Below are 17,330 nucleotides of genomic sequence, written 5' to 3'. Positions count from 1 at the left end.
GGCAGAGACCTTCTACCATAAACCGTTGCTTCTGCTGCTGGGCTTGCTCATGGTTCAGAAGCCCAGCATGTGCCACTATCACAGTGATTCTTTGAGTTTGATTTCTGATCACTTGCTCTAGTTGCTGCTGCCTGCCATCTGCCCATGTTCTGTCTTGCTTTCCAGCACTGCTTCATGATGCCTCAGTCCCTGGGAGTGATTGGAGGGAAACCCAACAGTGCTCATTACTTCATTGGCTATGTAGGTGAGTGACTAACCAGCCTAGCTTTGTGCCATGTTAGGGAGGTGTCCAGTATGTCTTGAGATGTCTGCCCACAGATAGGGAAGTAACTGTGGAGCAGTACAGCCCTCCCCCAACTCGCCCTCACCTTCCCCAGAGTTTTGTTCCCTGTTTACTTGAGAATAGCTTGAGCGTGCTATGAGATGAGCCTCGTGAGCAAGGATCCAGGGTGACTGCAGCCATGGGTATAGACTCCTTTAGCAAACTCTAAAGTGCTATTCCTTGTGGAACATTCCTCACATAGAATTAAATTGCAGCAGATGGGTCTGTCTGACCTTGTCCTAGATCCAGAGCTGCCTTCCCTTCATGGGGTTGTGTAATTTGTTTACTCTCTTCTCCCTCTTTTCCTTTGTGAGCACCTGTATATTTTCCTCTTCCTTCTGTTTTCCAAATCATGAACCAATTATGAAGGGACAAAGGATGTGTTAGTGACCTTTATCCACTCGCTCACTCACAAGGTGCTCATCTGGTGTGACATACCCTGTTAATTTCTCCTGTTTTGTCCAGGTGAGGAGCTAATTTACTTGGACCCCCACACTACACAGCCTGCAATGGAACCCAGTGACAACGGCTGTATCCCTGATGAGAGCTTCCACTGCCAGCACCCCCCATGCCGAATGAGCATTGCTGAACTTGACCCATCCATCGCAGTGGTGTGTATCTGTTACTTGTTTCTGTGCCGGCTGTTGAGAGATTGACCCTGTCTTTGCAGTCATGCCACTGTAGCAGTTGGAACCGTCTTTTTCAGCTTTCCCTTCTTTTCTGGCTGTTTCCTCTCCCTACAAGTCTGCTGATGCAGATGCTATTTACTTGCCAGTCCTATTGGCAAACTCTTCCATACCCTGACTTAAGTTAAAATTTTGGTCAAAAATAACTCTTCTGCATGAAACAATTCAGTAGAGGGGAAAACCCCGCTTACACTGCTGCATCTACACAGTGACTAATTGCTAAGGGTCTGTCATGTAGTGTAGCAAGTGCTGCAGGCAACTCTGAAATAAAGTGAATGCATTGACCTATGGAGATTATAGCAGCCCCAGGGTACAGTGAAGGGTACCTAGAAAGAAGTTGCCTCTTCTGTATCCCTGACTTTATCTTCATGCAGTTGTACATTCAATTGCCTTTCTGACAGCAGCTTGATAACTCTGAGGTTCTGCAATCTCTGAATTGCAGTCTGGATTTGCACCCTGCCTTGTGGTGAACTAGTTGACCCAAGCGTAGGCGCTGACTTCGTGGGTGCTCCAGGACTGGCTCGCCCACTGGGGAAAAAAATGGTGGGTGCTGAGCACCTACCGGCATCTTCTCCCCCTCCCTCCAGTGCCTTCTACCTGCCAGCAAACCCACAAATCAGCACTTTCCCCTCCTTCCCAGCGCTTCCTGCCGCTGCAGATCAGCTATTCCATGGCATGCAGGAAGCACTGGTGGGAGGGACAGGAGCAATGGCGGGGCATGCTCAGGGGAGGGAAGAGGCGAGGTGAAGCGTGAATGGGAAAAGGTGGCATGAGAGTGGGGGCTTCTGGGAAGAGGCAGGAAGAGGTGGGGTGAGGTAGAGGCTCGGGGGAAGGGGTGGAGTGGGGCACGGCCTGGGGCAGAGCCATTAGAAAGTCAGCACTTCTGGACCCAAGTACAATTGTAACACTGTGTTTTCAGGTAAATGTGAAATGTCTGAACTGTGTGTCCAGCTGGGCTGGCTGTGTCCCCATGTCACTTCCATCATAGAATATCAGGGTTGGAAGGGACCTCAAGAGGTCATCTAGTCCAACCCCCTGCTCAAAGCAGGACCAGCACCAATTAAATCATCCCAGCCAGGGCTTTGTCAAGCCTGACCTTAAACCTCTAAGGATGGAGATTCCACCACCTCCTTAGGTAACCCATTCCAGTGCTTCACTACCCTCCGAGTGAAATAGTTTTTCCTAATATCCAACCTAGACCTCCCCCACTGCAGCTTGAGACCATTACTCCTTGTTCTGTCATCTGCCACCACTGAGAACAGCAGAGCTCCATCCTCTTTGGAACCCCCTTTCAGGTAGTTGAAAGCAGCTATCAAATCCCCCCTCACTCTTCTCTTCTGCAGACTAAATAAGCCCAGTTCCCTCAGCCTCTCCTTATAAGTCATGTGCCCCAGCTGAGACCATGGTCAGTGTTTTCAGCATTGGAATAGACTGGCCTGAGTAAGTCCATGAGAAGTAGCCAGTTTTGCTACATCTGAATTACAGTTTAAAGCCAAGTGGCTGGAACTACAAAAACATTCTCTCTCTCTCAAATTTTTGGCTCTGTCATTACATGAAAAGCAGAAACATTTTTATTGGCATAGCCAATGTTCAGAATGTATATTTCATATAATTACTTGGCATTACTCTGTGAGGCTTTGATAGACAGTATCCACACTTTTTGGTTTTATTCTAAGATAATAAAGACTGTACACAATTTCTTTTCAGGGCTTTTTCTGCAACACAGAGGAAGACTTTAATAACTGGTGCCAGCAAATCAAAAAGGTTTGTGTTCAGCCATGTCACTGGTAAAGGGCATGGTCTATATTATTTTCCAACTTCTGCAAATGCATCCAGCACACTCTGCAGGGTGAATCATAGAATATCAGGGTTGGAAGGGACCTCAGGAGGTCATCTAGTCCAACCCCTGCTCAAAGCAGGACCAATCCCCAGATCCGTAAATGACCCCCTCAAGGATTGAGCTCACAACCCTGGGTTTAGCAGGCCAATGCTCAAACCACTGAGCTATCCCTCCCCCACCACTTTTAAAGAGTACAGAGCTAGTTGTTAATTAAAACCAAAAAGAACTCAGCCCCCCACATTTAACTTGCAAATAGAAATGCAAATACCTGAGAGGTGATCTTGTATGCCTTGCCTTGAAGGCCAGCAGATTGACCGGTGGGGGGACTAGCTCAGTTATGATCTCTAAGCACCTTACAACCATTAATATGTGAAGCTCTTCAAGGCTGAAAATAGGAGTTATCACTTTACAAAAAATTATAATCACCTTTAGAAAAATTAGACAGGTCTGTGGTGAGATTCATGTCTTGTCTGGTGTGTCATAGGAAGTCTGCCAGAGACAGGGAAAGATCCCTGATCTCCTCAGTCCCTGCAGCAGCAGTTTAACAAAGTAGCAATGAGAAAAGGAATTGAAGTGCACCACAACCTTCTGAAATTGCATAAGGAATTTGGGTGAGCAAAATAGAATTACCCAGCTTGGAACTGTCGAGGACAATGAGGCTAACACCTCTGCTAAAACAGGGCCCTGTGGGATCTCTGTGGAACACAAGGAACACCCTTGGTTTATTCCTTGGAAATACTTGGGAAGGGGTTGGATGGGAGTCTCAGGTCCATATAGTAACCATGTCCTATCCTTGCCTAATTTGAAGTTTGGTGGCTTTAACAGTCCCAAGTGGTAGAGATACAGTTAAGCTGTGGTTTGGTTAGTTTGGGGCTTAGAAGCTGAACCCTCAGAACTAATAACTCATTTAGCTTGAACAAATATAACAGCTCCCTGATAATGTCTTGAGTGTTTTCCAAGGCTAGCCCTGCTGTTTGCCTCAGATGCTGTGAGGCTCTAGTTACCAGGGCCGGCTTTAGGCCGATTCCAGGGAATCGGGCCCCGCGCCTATGGCACCTTTTTAATTTTTTTACACTTACCCTGGTCCCCGGCTGCTGTCTGCTCCGGGGTCTTCCATGGTCCGGCTCCTTTGAGCGAAGCGCCAGCGGGAGCGCGGAGCGGCCTCGCTTTCCCAGCTAGAGCTCCAGCCTTGGCGGTGGGGCTTGCCACGCTCGAGCCGGGGCTCCAGCCGGGAGAGCGGGGCGGCAGGGCTTTGCTGCTCTCCCGCCGGGGCTCCAGCCAGAAGAGCGGGGTCGCGGGGCTTGCTGCGCTGGGCCGGGGCTCCAGCCGGGAGAGCGGGGTCGCGGGGCGTTGCTGCTCTCCGGCCGGGACTCCAACCAGGAGAGCGGGGTCTCGGGGCTTTGCCGCTCTTCTGGCCAGGACAGCGGGATCGCGGGGCTTGTCGCGCTCCAGCCGGAGTGCGGCAAGCCCCGCTCTCCCGTCTGGAGCTCTGGCCAGAGCACAGCAAGCCCTGCGACCCCGGCTGGAGCCCCGGGGGCCTTTAAATAGCCCCCAGAGCCCTGGGGCAGTGAGAGGCTCCAGGGGCTATTTAAAGGCCCCCGGGGCTCCAGCTGCCTCTGCCACCCCGGTCCTTTAAATAGCCCCCGGAGCCCCCCTCCCTCATGCATTCTCTAGCGCTCCCGCTGCTATTTAAAAGGTCTGGGGCGGGGTAGATGAGGGTTTGGGGGCTACTTAAAGGACTGGGGTTCCAGCTGCCTCTGCTGCACCCCCTGACCTGCCCACACCAGTCCGGCCCCCCCTGCCTGCAGCCAGCTCTGCACCCCGTGCCCACAGCCAGCCCCTGCCAAACCCCCTTTCCTGTCTCTAGCCAACTCCTGCTACACACCCCTGCAGCCCTGCCCAAAGCCAGCCAGCCCCCCACACACTGCTGCCCGCACCAGCCCTGCACGCCATGCCCAGCCTGCACCCCCTGCCCTGTCTCCAGTCAACCCCTGCTACACCCCACTGCCTGAAGCCAGCCAGTCCCGCATTCCTGTCTCCAGCCCTGCAAACCCCTGCTGCACCCCCCTGTGGCCCTGCCTGAAGCCAGCCTGCCCCACACCCCGTCTCCAACCAGCCCTACACCCCTTGCCCTGCCTGCAGCCAGCCCCTGCCTCCAGCCAGCCCCATGTCCACTGCTGCCCTGCAGTTTCCAGGGCAGTAACCTTGCACACCTGCTTCAATGAGGGGGGCAGGGAGCAGCTGGGACCAACACATGTGCACACCCTCAGTGAGTGGCTGGGACCCACACATGTGAAACGGCGGTCATTAATAGCCAATCAACAGCATATATGATGCAATGTTTATAATATATAATTTTATTATTTATATAGTTATGAAAAGTAAATAATACATGAAAGAAATGAGAGGCTTTTTTCCACTTTTTTTTTAAGTCATCCCTGCCAGGGCCCCGCCGAAAATGTTCAAATTGGGCCCCGCACTTCCTAAAGCCGGCCCTGCTAGTTACCTTCTTGGTGCTTGTGTGCAGTTGGTGCTCCTAGGATAGATCTGCTCTCAATCTCTACACCAGGAAATCTCTACACATGAACTCCCTTTAAAATAAGTATTCTGCTGTACTGCTCTGCCAGGAGCTATCCTTACCAACTGGGAGGAGAGCTAAAGGCATTATGGATCCTCTTTGCCATCCCTTGCTGTCTAGTGATAGAAACCAGCTAGCTGACTGCTCCCTTCCCAGAAAAGGCAGGGGTTTACAGATAGAGAAGAGGAACATATTAGTCAGTTTTTCTGTCAGATTCTTCACCTTCCTTCTGGTACCTGAGTGAAGAGGCTGTCACTATTACCCTTGATTGGGGGCATATTTGTGCTAACAGGCTGGCTTCTGTGTTCGCTCCACAGCTGTCCCTGCTAAGAGGAGCTCTGCCAATGTTTGAACTGGTAGAACATCAGCCTTCACACTTTTCCAGCCCTGATGTTCTGAATCTCACACCAGGTAAGGCCCAGCCATCTGGAATATCTGTGAACAAACATCTCTGTAGTTACCAGGAACTGGATGTGTCCTGTCATTTATACCATGCGCTCTTATCTATTTCTCCCTGCTGTGACACTCAGTTCTATCACTGCCTTTCTCAGTCTCCCTTATCTCACACTCTGTCCATTCCTCTAAGAGAGCTTTTTCTTTCCCTTTTTTCTTAATCCTTCTTGGTTCATATTTTCCTTATTTCCCATCTCTTGTTCCTCCCTAAAATGTTGGAATGGGCTGCTCACCTTCAGTTCTCCCTTCCCTTACCAAGCCATTATTTTTTTCTGCTCATCTTATTGCCGTGGCCCTCGTTAGAATTACTGATGTTTGTGATTAATTCAGTCTCACTTTGGTCTTACTGCAGTCGTTGTCCTCGAGATATTGGCTGCTTTTTCCCTTATTGCCTCAGTTGAGAGTACTTCCCTTTGGGTGTTTTCTGTATAGATACATCCATGCTCTTGGTGCATATGGGTCCTCAATCTAGTTGGAACACTGGAAAGCAGGAACCATTGGGCTTTTGCATGTGCTCCCTCATCCAACCGAATGAGCCCCAACCCGGAGCCCCACCAATTCTTAGCTGACTAGTCTCCTCTGTTCCTGCTGTGCAGTCAGCATTTCACTAGCTGTTGGTTACTCTGGTAAAACCTAACACACACATTCTTGTTGCTTTAGCTAGTGTTGGTCTCTGCTAGGTCCACTCTGTTCCACTTCTTTCCCCTCTGAGTTTTCCTCTACGGTCATCCCCAAATTTGGAGGGTTCAGCTGGCATGCCTGCTGTAATGGTAAAACTATCATAGACCAACACACACACTGCCTTCAGTGCTGCTAGGCTGGGCATTCACCAATGCCTGCTCCATTGGTGTGGCCTGCACTCTTCAAATCAGCAGGAAACATGACTCTGCATCAGTGTCAGCTCCCTGCTAGAACTGGCCTCAGCTGAGTCGGTAACATCTGGGTTGTGGTGCTGCCATTTCCTAGTGTTCTGGATCAAAGGCATTAATAAAAGGAAATGTTCCTTCAACTCGTGTTGGGGTGTGTGACATCTCCCAATACTACCAACAGAGGATTGAGTATGGTCCATATAAAGCCTCCAGACATCACTGGTCCACTCTTTCCAAAGATATGGTTGAACCAAGCCTCTCTTTAATCAGAATTCTCTCTATATAGCGTACAGCATATATATTTATGGCTCTATAGAGTCTGTGCATTTGACACTTCTACATACAGCCACCAGACATTAGAACACAAGGTTGTGCCACATTAAGCTGTGACACAAACTATCCAGTGCTGAGGAACATACCATTTAGGGTTAGCTGACTGACTATATTCTGTGCCACACATAGTGTAGGTGTAATGTGGATTGTCCATTGTTACTTGCTATTAAAGCATGCTCTGTCCTCTTCTCTCCCTCCCCCCCAAATCCCTCAGCCAATCATGGCCCCCCTCTTCCTCATACAGCTTGGGCTGGTGCATGGCTTTGGTGTAAATGTTTTAAGCAATAGGCACATTAAACAGAGGTGGTTTTGTCTCTTGTCTTTCAGACTCTTCTGATGCAGACAGGTTAGAAAGATTCTTTGACTCGGAGGATGAAGACTTTGAAATCTTATCTCTTTGAAAATAGATAGGAAACTGACCGCACATCTATGTTGTGTATGGGGCGTGGGAGGGGAAGAAGTTCCTTCGAGCACCTGGGCCCTTACTGGTTTTCATAGGTGCTTGCTGACCTCCCTGCCTCCCATCCATCCCAGCATTCTGTGCAGTCTCAAGCACAGAGTGCACTGTCTGCATTGGGATCAAGAAACAAGTCATCATTAAGGCTTCAGTGGCCAGAGTCAGGATTTCTCACCGCAAAACACGTGCAAGAAGTGGATGCAGTGGTGCCTAGGAGTTCAAAGTTTTGTTTGTTTTGTTGCAGCAGCAGCTCAGCTGCCCGTACAATAGTAACAGCAGAAATCCCACATGGAGCTAATCCCTTATGAGTACTTCCCAGTGATATTTAATCAAAGCTATCCCTCTTTTAGAGGGGGCAAAACCTATACTGTTGCTAGTTCCTTCCACAGCTTTCCTGCTTATGGCTGACTTGGGCAGACTTAGATTTATGGAAAGCAATGTAAATTAATACCAGGCCTGTCCCATATGGAGGCTCCAGCACAGCAGTATGTGAGCTAGTCACCTAGATGGTCACGTTTTCCATAGTCATAGGCCACGCGCTGCTGCTCATGCTTAATAATAGTTGCAGTGCTTTCTCACACACACTGCTGTCTGTCTTCACCCAGAAGCTGCCTGTTCTTATAACGGGTAGCCTTCTCTCAGAGGTGAAGCACTTTCTCTCTGGACGTTACCCTGAGGTTTTCCACAAGGTCTGAAGATGACAACCAAAAGGGGAGGAGAAACCCAGTTTAAATAGAAGGAGAAAGGAAGAAAATATGTACGTGAGGGCCATAGTCTCCCTGGATGAGTCACTGAAACACCAAGGCTCCCAAAAGATGGATTGACAAATACAGCAGTGAGGTGTCTTCATTAAAGTGTATGTTAAGAGAGCTAGACAGTCCTGTGAGAGGTTTTTAAATCTCAAGAGCCTGATACTTTTTTTTAGTTAAAATGGTGGGGGAGGTGCTGAGGCAGAACAAGAAGACTGAGAATCTACCATTTCCTTTCTCATACCTAAACCCTCTTTACTCCATAGGCTGCCTGGCATTGGTATGTAAGATTTCACCTTTGTGAATTAGTCCTTAACCCAACAGTTTTTGGTGATACAAAGTATCTTGTGTAGCACCATTCCTCCTGGGTTGATTGAATAGTTCCAGCTACTGCTCCTATTGGACTCTGTGCTTTCAAAATGATGTACAAGGGGGCTTGAAATTTAATTGGACATAGAATATATTTGTTGGCTGATGGGTACCATTTCATATGCTATTCTGCAGCTTCCCTCTATGATCCTTCTGGCACAGTGTGGCAAATGCATACTATAGAAGCTAGGCCAGAGAAACCCATTTTAAGTGATCTGAAGATGTCAGGAAAAAAAAATGGTTGCCTAGAAAAGTTGATAGTTAAACATCAAACACAATTGTACTGGAAACCTTGCAGTTACTTTACATGAACTTGCCTGTGGCCCATAATATCTATATTTAGTAAAAACAGATGCATAGGAAAACTGTGTCCTGGTGTGAGCCACCATAGAAGCTACTGAAGTCTTCTCCTTTCTCCAGGGCTTCTGCAGATGGCAAATCCATGTTTGCAATGCATTTTTCTGCATTTGGGAACAGCACTTGTCAGTTGATGCTTTTGTGCCCAGAAGGTACATAAACTGGCCATAAATGCTCTCCTCCATGACAAGGCTGACTGGCATATTATCTACCCATAATCTCCCAGAGAGCCAGAGATTTTAACTCTTGAGCCACGATGCTTCTGTCACTAAATTACTTGCTGCTTTCTCTTGCATTAATTTTAAGGGGGGAGGGGAGACAGCGGACGAAGTGGGGCTGTGCTCCATTCATCAACTGCTTTCAATTTGTATCTGAATAAACAAACTTAAAATCTTTCGGTTTTTTTAGTACTTCTTTCTGAGGAGCAACCCATGCTGTTAGGGATGGAAGGTGTGTATTTTACCCCTTACTCCTTGTCCAGAGATGCTTATGCCATAGTATGGAAAACCATCTTGAAGCAGTTCTAGGGCATCTAGTTTTAACCAGGCTTTGAGTGGCAAAGGAGGATTGGGCTAACTTAAGAGAATTGAGGTGGTGCAAAGGGTATCTGATAGTCCACAGTAGATGCTTGGAACTGTAGCTAGGCCTAACTAAGCTAAGATGCCATGTCTCAATGTAGTTGAGTCCTGGATCAGTTGGCATGAATCCTTCTGTCAGGCTCAAGATAACTGAGCCATTTCCCGTATGCTTGCTTGGGAAGGTTATTTTTGGTTTGTGTTTTTTAAAGGAGTGGGGTGGAAGAGACGGGAGAACACTAGTGCACTCTTTTCAACCTCAGGAGTCACCTTCCCTTATGGCAGTGCTAATGCCAGTCTCTTTGCCTCCCAAAATTATTGCACGCTCCTGTATGAATATAGTGCCTAGTCCTGGACTGCTAGAGCTTCTTAAACAAACAAGTTGGTGAAAAATTCACCATCCTCCAGTAAATTTTAAAGGCAGATAATTAACATGGGAAAGATAAAAGCATCCAATGTAAGGACAAAATAATGACCAACTGATGTGCTTTTAAACTGCTCCAACACATGCATTGCTTTCCTAACCGCCTGGCACTATGCTTATTTGCAGTACCAACAGCAAAGTTAGACTACTCTCAGCTACAGTCAAGATCCCATGTATGCTAGCTATAGAACTGTGTTCTAGAATGTTTTCATTAATAAAAATTAGGTTGCTAGCCCTCATGCCTACAAAGATAACTTTAAAAATATGAAGTGTCAAAACTAGTCAGATGTGAAGTGTCCCATTTATCTCTCTGGGTATTTAACTTTGAAGCCTAAAGATGACAATATCAGCACTTGACTATTTTACTGCTAATGATGATAGAGCTGCTCTTCCCTTTAAAAGGGATCCCTGTCAGCATCTGAATCCTTTAATCTGTTGTGACAAGGAATCTGGCTATGAGAGTGAGGGATATGAAATCATTTTTTTCAGCTAGGTTTGTGTAGAGTCAGGCTGAGGAAGTACTGCTCCTATTTTGCAGACCGAAAACAAAGGTAGAGAATAATAAAGTAACGTGCCTGAGGTCACATTATGTTTGCAGAAGGGCTGGGACCCTAGGTCTCTGCTTCCCAGTCCTGTACCTCAGCCACATGGGCCCTCCTTTCTCAACAAACTTTATGGTAAAAATAAGTCTACTGCAGCAGTTACTCTCAATAATGACACATAGCTAAATTAAAGTCTGTTTATAAGTTATCAAAAGGAGAAGTCTGCAATAGCCTCATGCTTAAAGAAACTGTTCCAGTAAAACAGTTTACCCAATTTCTTTCCATCATATTGGATCTTGTCAGTATAGCCTCATCTAAACTTTAGAACTCCATAGCTGAATTTCTGCATCTGCTGGGCCAAGGAGTTCAACCCTAATTTCCAGCTAGCAGAAGGGAAATCTTTAGTGCCAGACATAACTAAGAGCTACAGCGTTGACCTCTTGTCAAATGAGGTGAGCTGTTTCCAAGGTATATTAAACTAGTGTTCAACCTGTCAAAAAGCCAACAATTGTCTAATAGAAATGCAGCATAAAATAAACTGCTGATTTTGACAGATCTTTTTTTTGAAAGTGACCCATAGATACAGAAACTAAAACCCTGCCATCATTTTAATTTTACGTCCAATCAAGCCTCCTGTTTGATGTAAGAACACAGACAACACTATTCTAGAAACATCACCATGAAATCTGGTTTTAGCTAGGAAGGAGCTGAGGGTACATCTACACTATGGGATAATTCTGAATTACATTAAACCGGTTTTATAAAACAGATATTATAAATTCGATTTCACATGGCCACACTAGGCACAGTAATTCAGCGGTGTGTGTCCATGGTCCGAGGCTAGTGTCGATTTCTGGAGCATTGCATTGTGGGTAGCTATTCCGTAGCTATCCCATAGTTCCTGCAGTCTCCCCCGCCCCTGGGAATTCTGGGTTGAATCATTGTCACGGGTGGTTCTGGGTAAATGTCTTCAGTCACTCCTTCCTCCGGGAAAACAACAGCAGACAATCCTTTCGCGCCCTTTTTCCCTGGAGCCCCTGCAGAGACCCTAGCAACGGCAACCATGGAGCCTGTTCAGCCTTTTTTTATTTTTTTTTTTTTTTTTTTTTTTTTTTTTTTTTTTTACAGTCCACCGTTTGTGTAACTGGAATGCCGTGGACAGAGGCGATACCTCCAGCCGCTACACAGCACCATTCATTTGCTTGCAGATACAGAGAGGTACAGTCGTTCTGTATCGTCTACTGCGGCAGCTTGGCATCAAAGGACCTAGTGCAGACATATGGTGACTGGTTATTCTTCCCCCTTCATTGTACTGTCTTATTGCTATCCATTGAGTGCCCTGGCTGAGATCGCCGAGGTCGCCAAAAGCAAAACTGGAATGATCTCCCTGTAGTCAATCCCTCCTTTATGGTTTCTAAAAAAGCAGTCTGCTTAGAATATGGGCATAAGCGTACTAGAGGACCAGTGTTATCAGAGAGCACAGCTGATCCAGTGGTCAGTATTCGACAGGGGGGCCTCCTGCAACCAACTCCACCCGTTGCTATCCCTCCTCGCCCACACCTTCCTCCTAGGTACACTACTGTAGCTCAGAGTGTCCAGCCATGTTCTGTCATGCTAGTTCTACTAAGACCATGCCAAGGAATATAAAAAATAACTTGGAGTTTTTAGTGACATAAAATGGAGGGGGTAGCAGCCTCCGTGCTCTGTGTCCCAGGCGGGACTCAATTAAGCAGTGTGGGAGAGGAGCCCTCAGCATCCCACTGCTATGATAGTCCAGGCAGTACAAGAATCTTTCTGTTACACATAGAAAAGGGATGGGGCTGATTTGAAGCCTAGCCCCCAGTTGCTTATTGATGAGGACAGTTATCAGCCGTTCGCTGTCCATTCTACTGGAGTGTGACCCAGGATCATTCCTGTTTTTTTACCCAGGCGCCCTCCCCGGCCGGCCTCATTCTCAGGCCACGTGTTAGGTATTCAGCCAGTTATCAAGCACTTGGAAGCACGTCAGGGGTTCATAAGGACCTTACCCAGTCCTACATAGCACCGGTCTGCCACGCAGAGGGGAGAGAGGACGAGAATACTGCGCTTCACTGCTGCAGCATCGCGTTACCACAGCATCAGTAGACACAGGGTGACATTGAAAGAAGTCAAGAAATGAAGTTCTTTCCTCTTTCTTTCACATGTGCGGGTGGGGGGGGTAGTAAACTGAGGAGCTATTCCCTGAACCACGCCAAGACAATGTGTTTGAACCTACAGGCATTGGGAGCTCAGCCAAGAATGCAAATTCTTTTCGGAGACTGCTGTAGACAGTGGGATAGCTAGAATCCTCAGTACCTCCTCCCTCCTGTGTCCATTGAGTCTCGCTTCCCGTGATGCTTGTCACGCAGCACTGTTGTAGCCTGGAGATTTTTTCAAACGCTTTGGCATTTCGTCTTCTGTAACAGACTCTGATAGAACAGATTTGTCTCCCCATACTGCGATCAGATCCAGTATCTCCCGTACGGTCCATGCCTGGAGCTCTTTTTGGATTTGGGACTGCATCGCTACCCGTGCTGATCAGAGCCCATGCTGGGCAAACAGGAATATAATTCAAAAAAGTTCGCGGGGGCTTTCGCTGTTTACACTGACCCACTGCATCCAAGTTCGATTTGCTTGTCCAGATGCGGGTAGTGGTGCACTGTTGGAATACCACCCAGAAGGCCAATAATGTTGATTTGCGCCACACGAACCTAATCCGATATGTTTATATCGATTTCAGCGCTGCTACTCTCGTCGGGGAGGAGTACAGAAATCGATGTAAAGAGCCCTTTATATCGATATAAAGAGCATTGTAGTGTGGATGGGTACAGCATTAAATCGATTTAAACGCATAGTGTAGACCAGGCCTGAGAGTGTCAGGTAAGACCACAGTCCCTGGCAGGTGTGACAAGCTGGGACACTACCCACAAAACAAGGTCCAGCAACTGGACATCAGGATCCATAAAACAAGAAAGCCTAACTTTAAGCTGCTGACACATTATCCTGGCTATGTGGGGAACTCAACTCAATTTAAAGATAATTACGGTTTCAGTGTGCAGACCAGTGTCATACTATTATACACTTTCAAACCAGTCCCATACTATAGCAATCTATCTAGCCAAGGTTCTTACTGGCACGCTCATCTGAGCACCTCACAATCTCTAATGTATTTATCCTCACAACAACCCTATGAGATAGGAGTGATAAGGAGGTACTATTTTATAGATGGAGAATTGAGGCCTAGAGACACTAATTGACCTGGTCCCAATGAAAGTCTGTAGCAGAGCAGGAAATTGAACCTAGGTGTCCCACATCCCAGGCTGGTGTTTGAAACACTGGATCACCTTTCATTTAAGAAAGTGTACAGCCTTGGATTGATACTTTTCCAAAAGTGATTTCAAACCAGCTTACTTAAGTAAATGTTGCTGTCACAAAAAAAGGACACTAAAATAAAAGGCACTAATTTATTAGCAATACTTCCACAAATTAAGAGTTTGAGTTAGTATGTTAAATAAGTTATGAGAAGGGGAATCCCACAGGCATATTATTGTGGAAAATGACAGTTCTCTAAGTAAGTACAAATATAGGAACGCTCTTTTCCCTTCTCTTGATTCACAACCCTATCTCCCCCACTTCAAGTCCCACTACCATAACTCATCATGGTAATTAGCCAAAAGTTCCACTTACAATTACTTGCTTTATACATTTTGTCATTGCTCCTGCACAAGGCTTGTGCCTGGATTATAGGAAGATTTACAAAAAAGTCTGCATTTATAAAATACATCAGGAAGATGGCTTGTAAGATCCAATTTACAGAGGAGGAATTAGATAAAACCAGAGGTCTCCAAGGTATTTTTAGTCTATAAAAACAATGCTCTGATCTAAACTGCAGCTATTAAAGGTGAAGGAGTCTGTCTGAGGAAGATCTGTGAGATGCCAGTTCCCCTTCAATCAGATCTAGAGCAGAATATGCTGCAGGAAGAGGGTGGAGTAAGAGCCAATTCTATTTCCAGAGTTCTCCTATGGGCTTATTCTGAACCTCCAGTATGGCCTCCTCAGTGAAAGACTTAATTTCATTATGCAACTCTTCAATGCTCTTCGAAGCATCAATTGTCTGTTTCCAAAATAAAAGCATTGCATTTAAAACATTTCTCAGTGCCCAATGCTTTCATCAGAGGAGAAAATAAGACAGTGAAGTGTTTAGAAAGGGGAAGCCGTTGACTGTCTTGGACTTATTTCCATCATTTCCCCACTGTATTAAACCTTTTACATCGGCAATCATAGAATATCAGGGTTGGAAGGGACTTCAGGAGGTCATCTAGCCCAACCTCCTGCTCAAAGCAGGACCAATTCCCAACTAAAATCCCCAGATCCCTAAATGCCCCCCTTAAGGGCTGAACTCACAACCCTAGGTTTAGCAGGCCAATGCTCAAACCACTGAGCTATCTCTCCCCCCTATTTCTCCTCCAAATTCATGAATCGAGAATAGTCAAGCATGTTGAATTTTATCTCTTGTGCGCAATTTCTGTCCTGGAATTGGAAAATACAGAAATTGAATGCAGGGAAGAACATCTAATGAGTGTGGAGAGGCATGAGGGAAAACACAGACGACTATTGATGAACAGGATTTGTTAATGACAGAGGCTATTGGGCATTGGACCTAAGGTATGTTACAACCCCAGCTCTACAGAAATCTCCCAGAGAATACAAATTTGACTATTATTTGGATGAAATATTAATCCTTCACTGGGTGTGCAAAACTCTTACCCTTGCCAGGGATGTGGGGTGGGAATATGTGAAGAGCTGAGTTTGACATAAGTAATAGTATAGTGCTATCTAAGTGAGGATCTTGAAACATAAATGAATTAAGCCTCATCTTACCCTGTAATGTATAAAAATAATATCCCCATTTAGAGCTGGAGAAACTGGGATACACCTGTCTAGCTTAGCCTATCTTCCAATGCACCGCCCCTGTTGCAGGAGAATCTGTTTAACCAGATTTTTGTAAAGGTGATCAAATAAAGTGAAACACCAATGTGCTAGTATTTATTATACAGACATTCCAGATCACCATTAAGCCAGGAAATTATGGGTTTTTTGCAATTTGAAGCAAAACAGTTGAGTTTTAAAAGACAATTTGATGACTTTTCGCTCAAGTTGCTGCTCACTCATTGCTACAAATCCATGGTAATTGGAAGGTCAATACATTTCCATGGCTTTAGACTACTTAGACAAGGAGCAGAATGAAGTTAGCACTTGATAGATGAATTGTTAAGAGATACAGATTTTGTTTCTTTATAAATGACCTAATCCTGGAACACACAATGGTAGAGATGGAAACTGGCAGGTTAACAGATGGGTTTAGAGTCGAGCTGAGTGAACAATTCACAGTAGTTTATCCAGCCCTGTTTTCTCCTCATCCACAAACAGATTGCAATTTCCTCAATGTATGTATTATTTGAAAGTATTCAACCTACTTTTAAATCTACAGCTTGACTATGAACAGTCCTCTGTGAATGGCTGATATTATTCTATCCAGTGATCACCTTTAACAGCTTATATATTGACTTTCTAAGAATATACAGACAGGTATTTTCAAAATCATTTTAGGAACACTTGACAGTATTTCAGTCTCTGTTCAGTGCTTAGAATTCTGTTCTGGAAAAGCTGACATTTTGCTGATACTTGAGACTGGAACTCTATCTGACTAGTACATCCAGACCACAGAAATGCAAGTCACCATCTGCATGAATGGGAAGTCGGGTTTTCAGTGCAGTTGTACATGAATTCTGTATTTTTAAAAATTTGGTTAATTAACAGTAGTTTAATATCTCCTGAAGTGATCACTTACTTTCTTGATCTAGTTTTATATCAGGCTTGATAGATTACTGTTCTAGTCATTCAAATGGTGAGTTGCAATTCCTGCATCCTACCTATATAAGAAGGTCAAGATGGCATCTCCCTGTGATTGTACTACATTGTAGCAGTTTTGTCTTCACTGTTTAATTTCAAGGATTAGAAAACCCTTTATATTATATAACAGTTTTTCCTTAACGGGGCTGTAAAGGATAAATTCTTGAGAAGTTTAGTTTTAATTCATTGACCCAGCTAGAGCCTTCCTGGAAGGTTATTCCCTTACCTTCCAGTTTAAAGTCTTGTCCTTTATCAGATAGTAGTAGTTCTGTAGAACTTTCTCCTGGAAGGACCTGTTCTCATAGCGTTCATTTCCAAAGTTCCCTCGTTTTGCTGCCTCCAACGTGCTCAACTGAAGAAATAGGATCAAATCTGGCTTTGGAAGCCCTACATCAGGCTGTTTGCACCAATCCAAGGAGAAATTCTGTCCAGAGTGAGAAGGAGAAATAAATCGGAGGTGGAATAAAAATCAATGAAAATGAGAGAGCAGATCAACAAGAGACAAGCAGGAAAAAGACTTGGGGAAAATGAACATCCACTAAAGAAGTACTAACAAATGGACCAGATTCTCACCTGGTGTAAATCTGTGTAGCTCCACTGACTTCTAAGGAGCTATGCCAATTTACATCAGCTGACAATAGCCCAGTTTATGTGTACTAGAAAAGATACCCCAAATACTTATGGCCTGATCTTCAGAGGTGCTGTGCATCTGTAGCTCTCACTGAAGTCAACATGAACTACAGGTACTCAGCACCTTGGCAAATGAGATCACAGACACTTAAACACTGAGTCACTTTTTCAAATAATTAGAATCATAGAATATCAGGGTTGGAAGGGACCTCAGG

At 45.5% G+C, this 17,330-nt stretch overlaps 2 protein-coding genes across 6 annotated transcripts in view; one reads left to right on the top strand and one right to left on the bottom strand.

The window, feature by feature from the left end:
• ATG4B (autophagy related 4B cysteine peptidase) overlaps positions 1–14,718 on the top strand; it is a 47,335-nt gene extending 32,617 nt beyond the window's left edge. For 3 of the 5 annotated variants that reach the window (XM_075068639.1, XM_032795928.2, XM_032795935.2), the window contains 5 exons: positions 166–244; positions 788–933; positions 2,716–2,772; positions 5,744–5,837; positions 7,409–9,409. In XM_075068639.1, coding sequence (XP_074924740.1) covers positions 166–244; positions 788–933; positions 2,716–2,772; positions 5,744–5,837; positions 7,409–7,482 — 450 coding nt within the window. In that variant the 3' untranslated portion in view covers positions 7,483–9,409. Of the gene's footprint in view, positions 1–165; positions 245–787; positions 934–2,715; positions 2,773–5,743; positions 5,838–7,408; positions 9,410–11,682 lie in introns of those variants that run through there. The other 2 variants (XM_075068638.1, XM_075068640.1) reach the window with 2 other exon arrangements.
• The window catches only part of DTYMK (deoxythymidylate kinase), a 26,105-nt gene continuing 22,797 nt past the window's right edge, over positions 14,023–17,330 (bottom strand). The window contains exons 4-5 of the mRNA XM_032795976.2: positions 16,712–16,909; positions 14,023–14,686 (exon numbers count right to left, since the gene is read on the bottom strand). Coding sequence (XP_032651867.1) covers positions 14,576–14,686; positions 16,712–16,909 — 309 coding nt within the window. The 3' untranslated portion in view covers positions 14,023–14,575. The remainder of the gene's footprint in view (positions 14,687–16,711; positions 16,910–17,330) is intronic.

The sequence above is a fragment of the Chelonoidis abingdonii genome, chromosome 8 (genome assembly GCF_003597395.2).
Source record: "Chelonoidis abingdonii isolate Lonesome George chromosome 8, CheloAbing_2.0, whole genome shotgun sequence".
In the NCBI taxonomy this organism is placed as follows: Eukaryota; Metazoa; Chordata; order Testudines; family Testudinidae; genus Chelonoidis; species Chelonoidis abingdonii.
The sequence above is the reverse complement of the archived record's forward strand: the minus strand, read 5'-3'. Positions and strand labels throughout refer to the sequence as shown.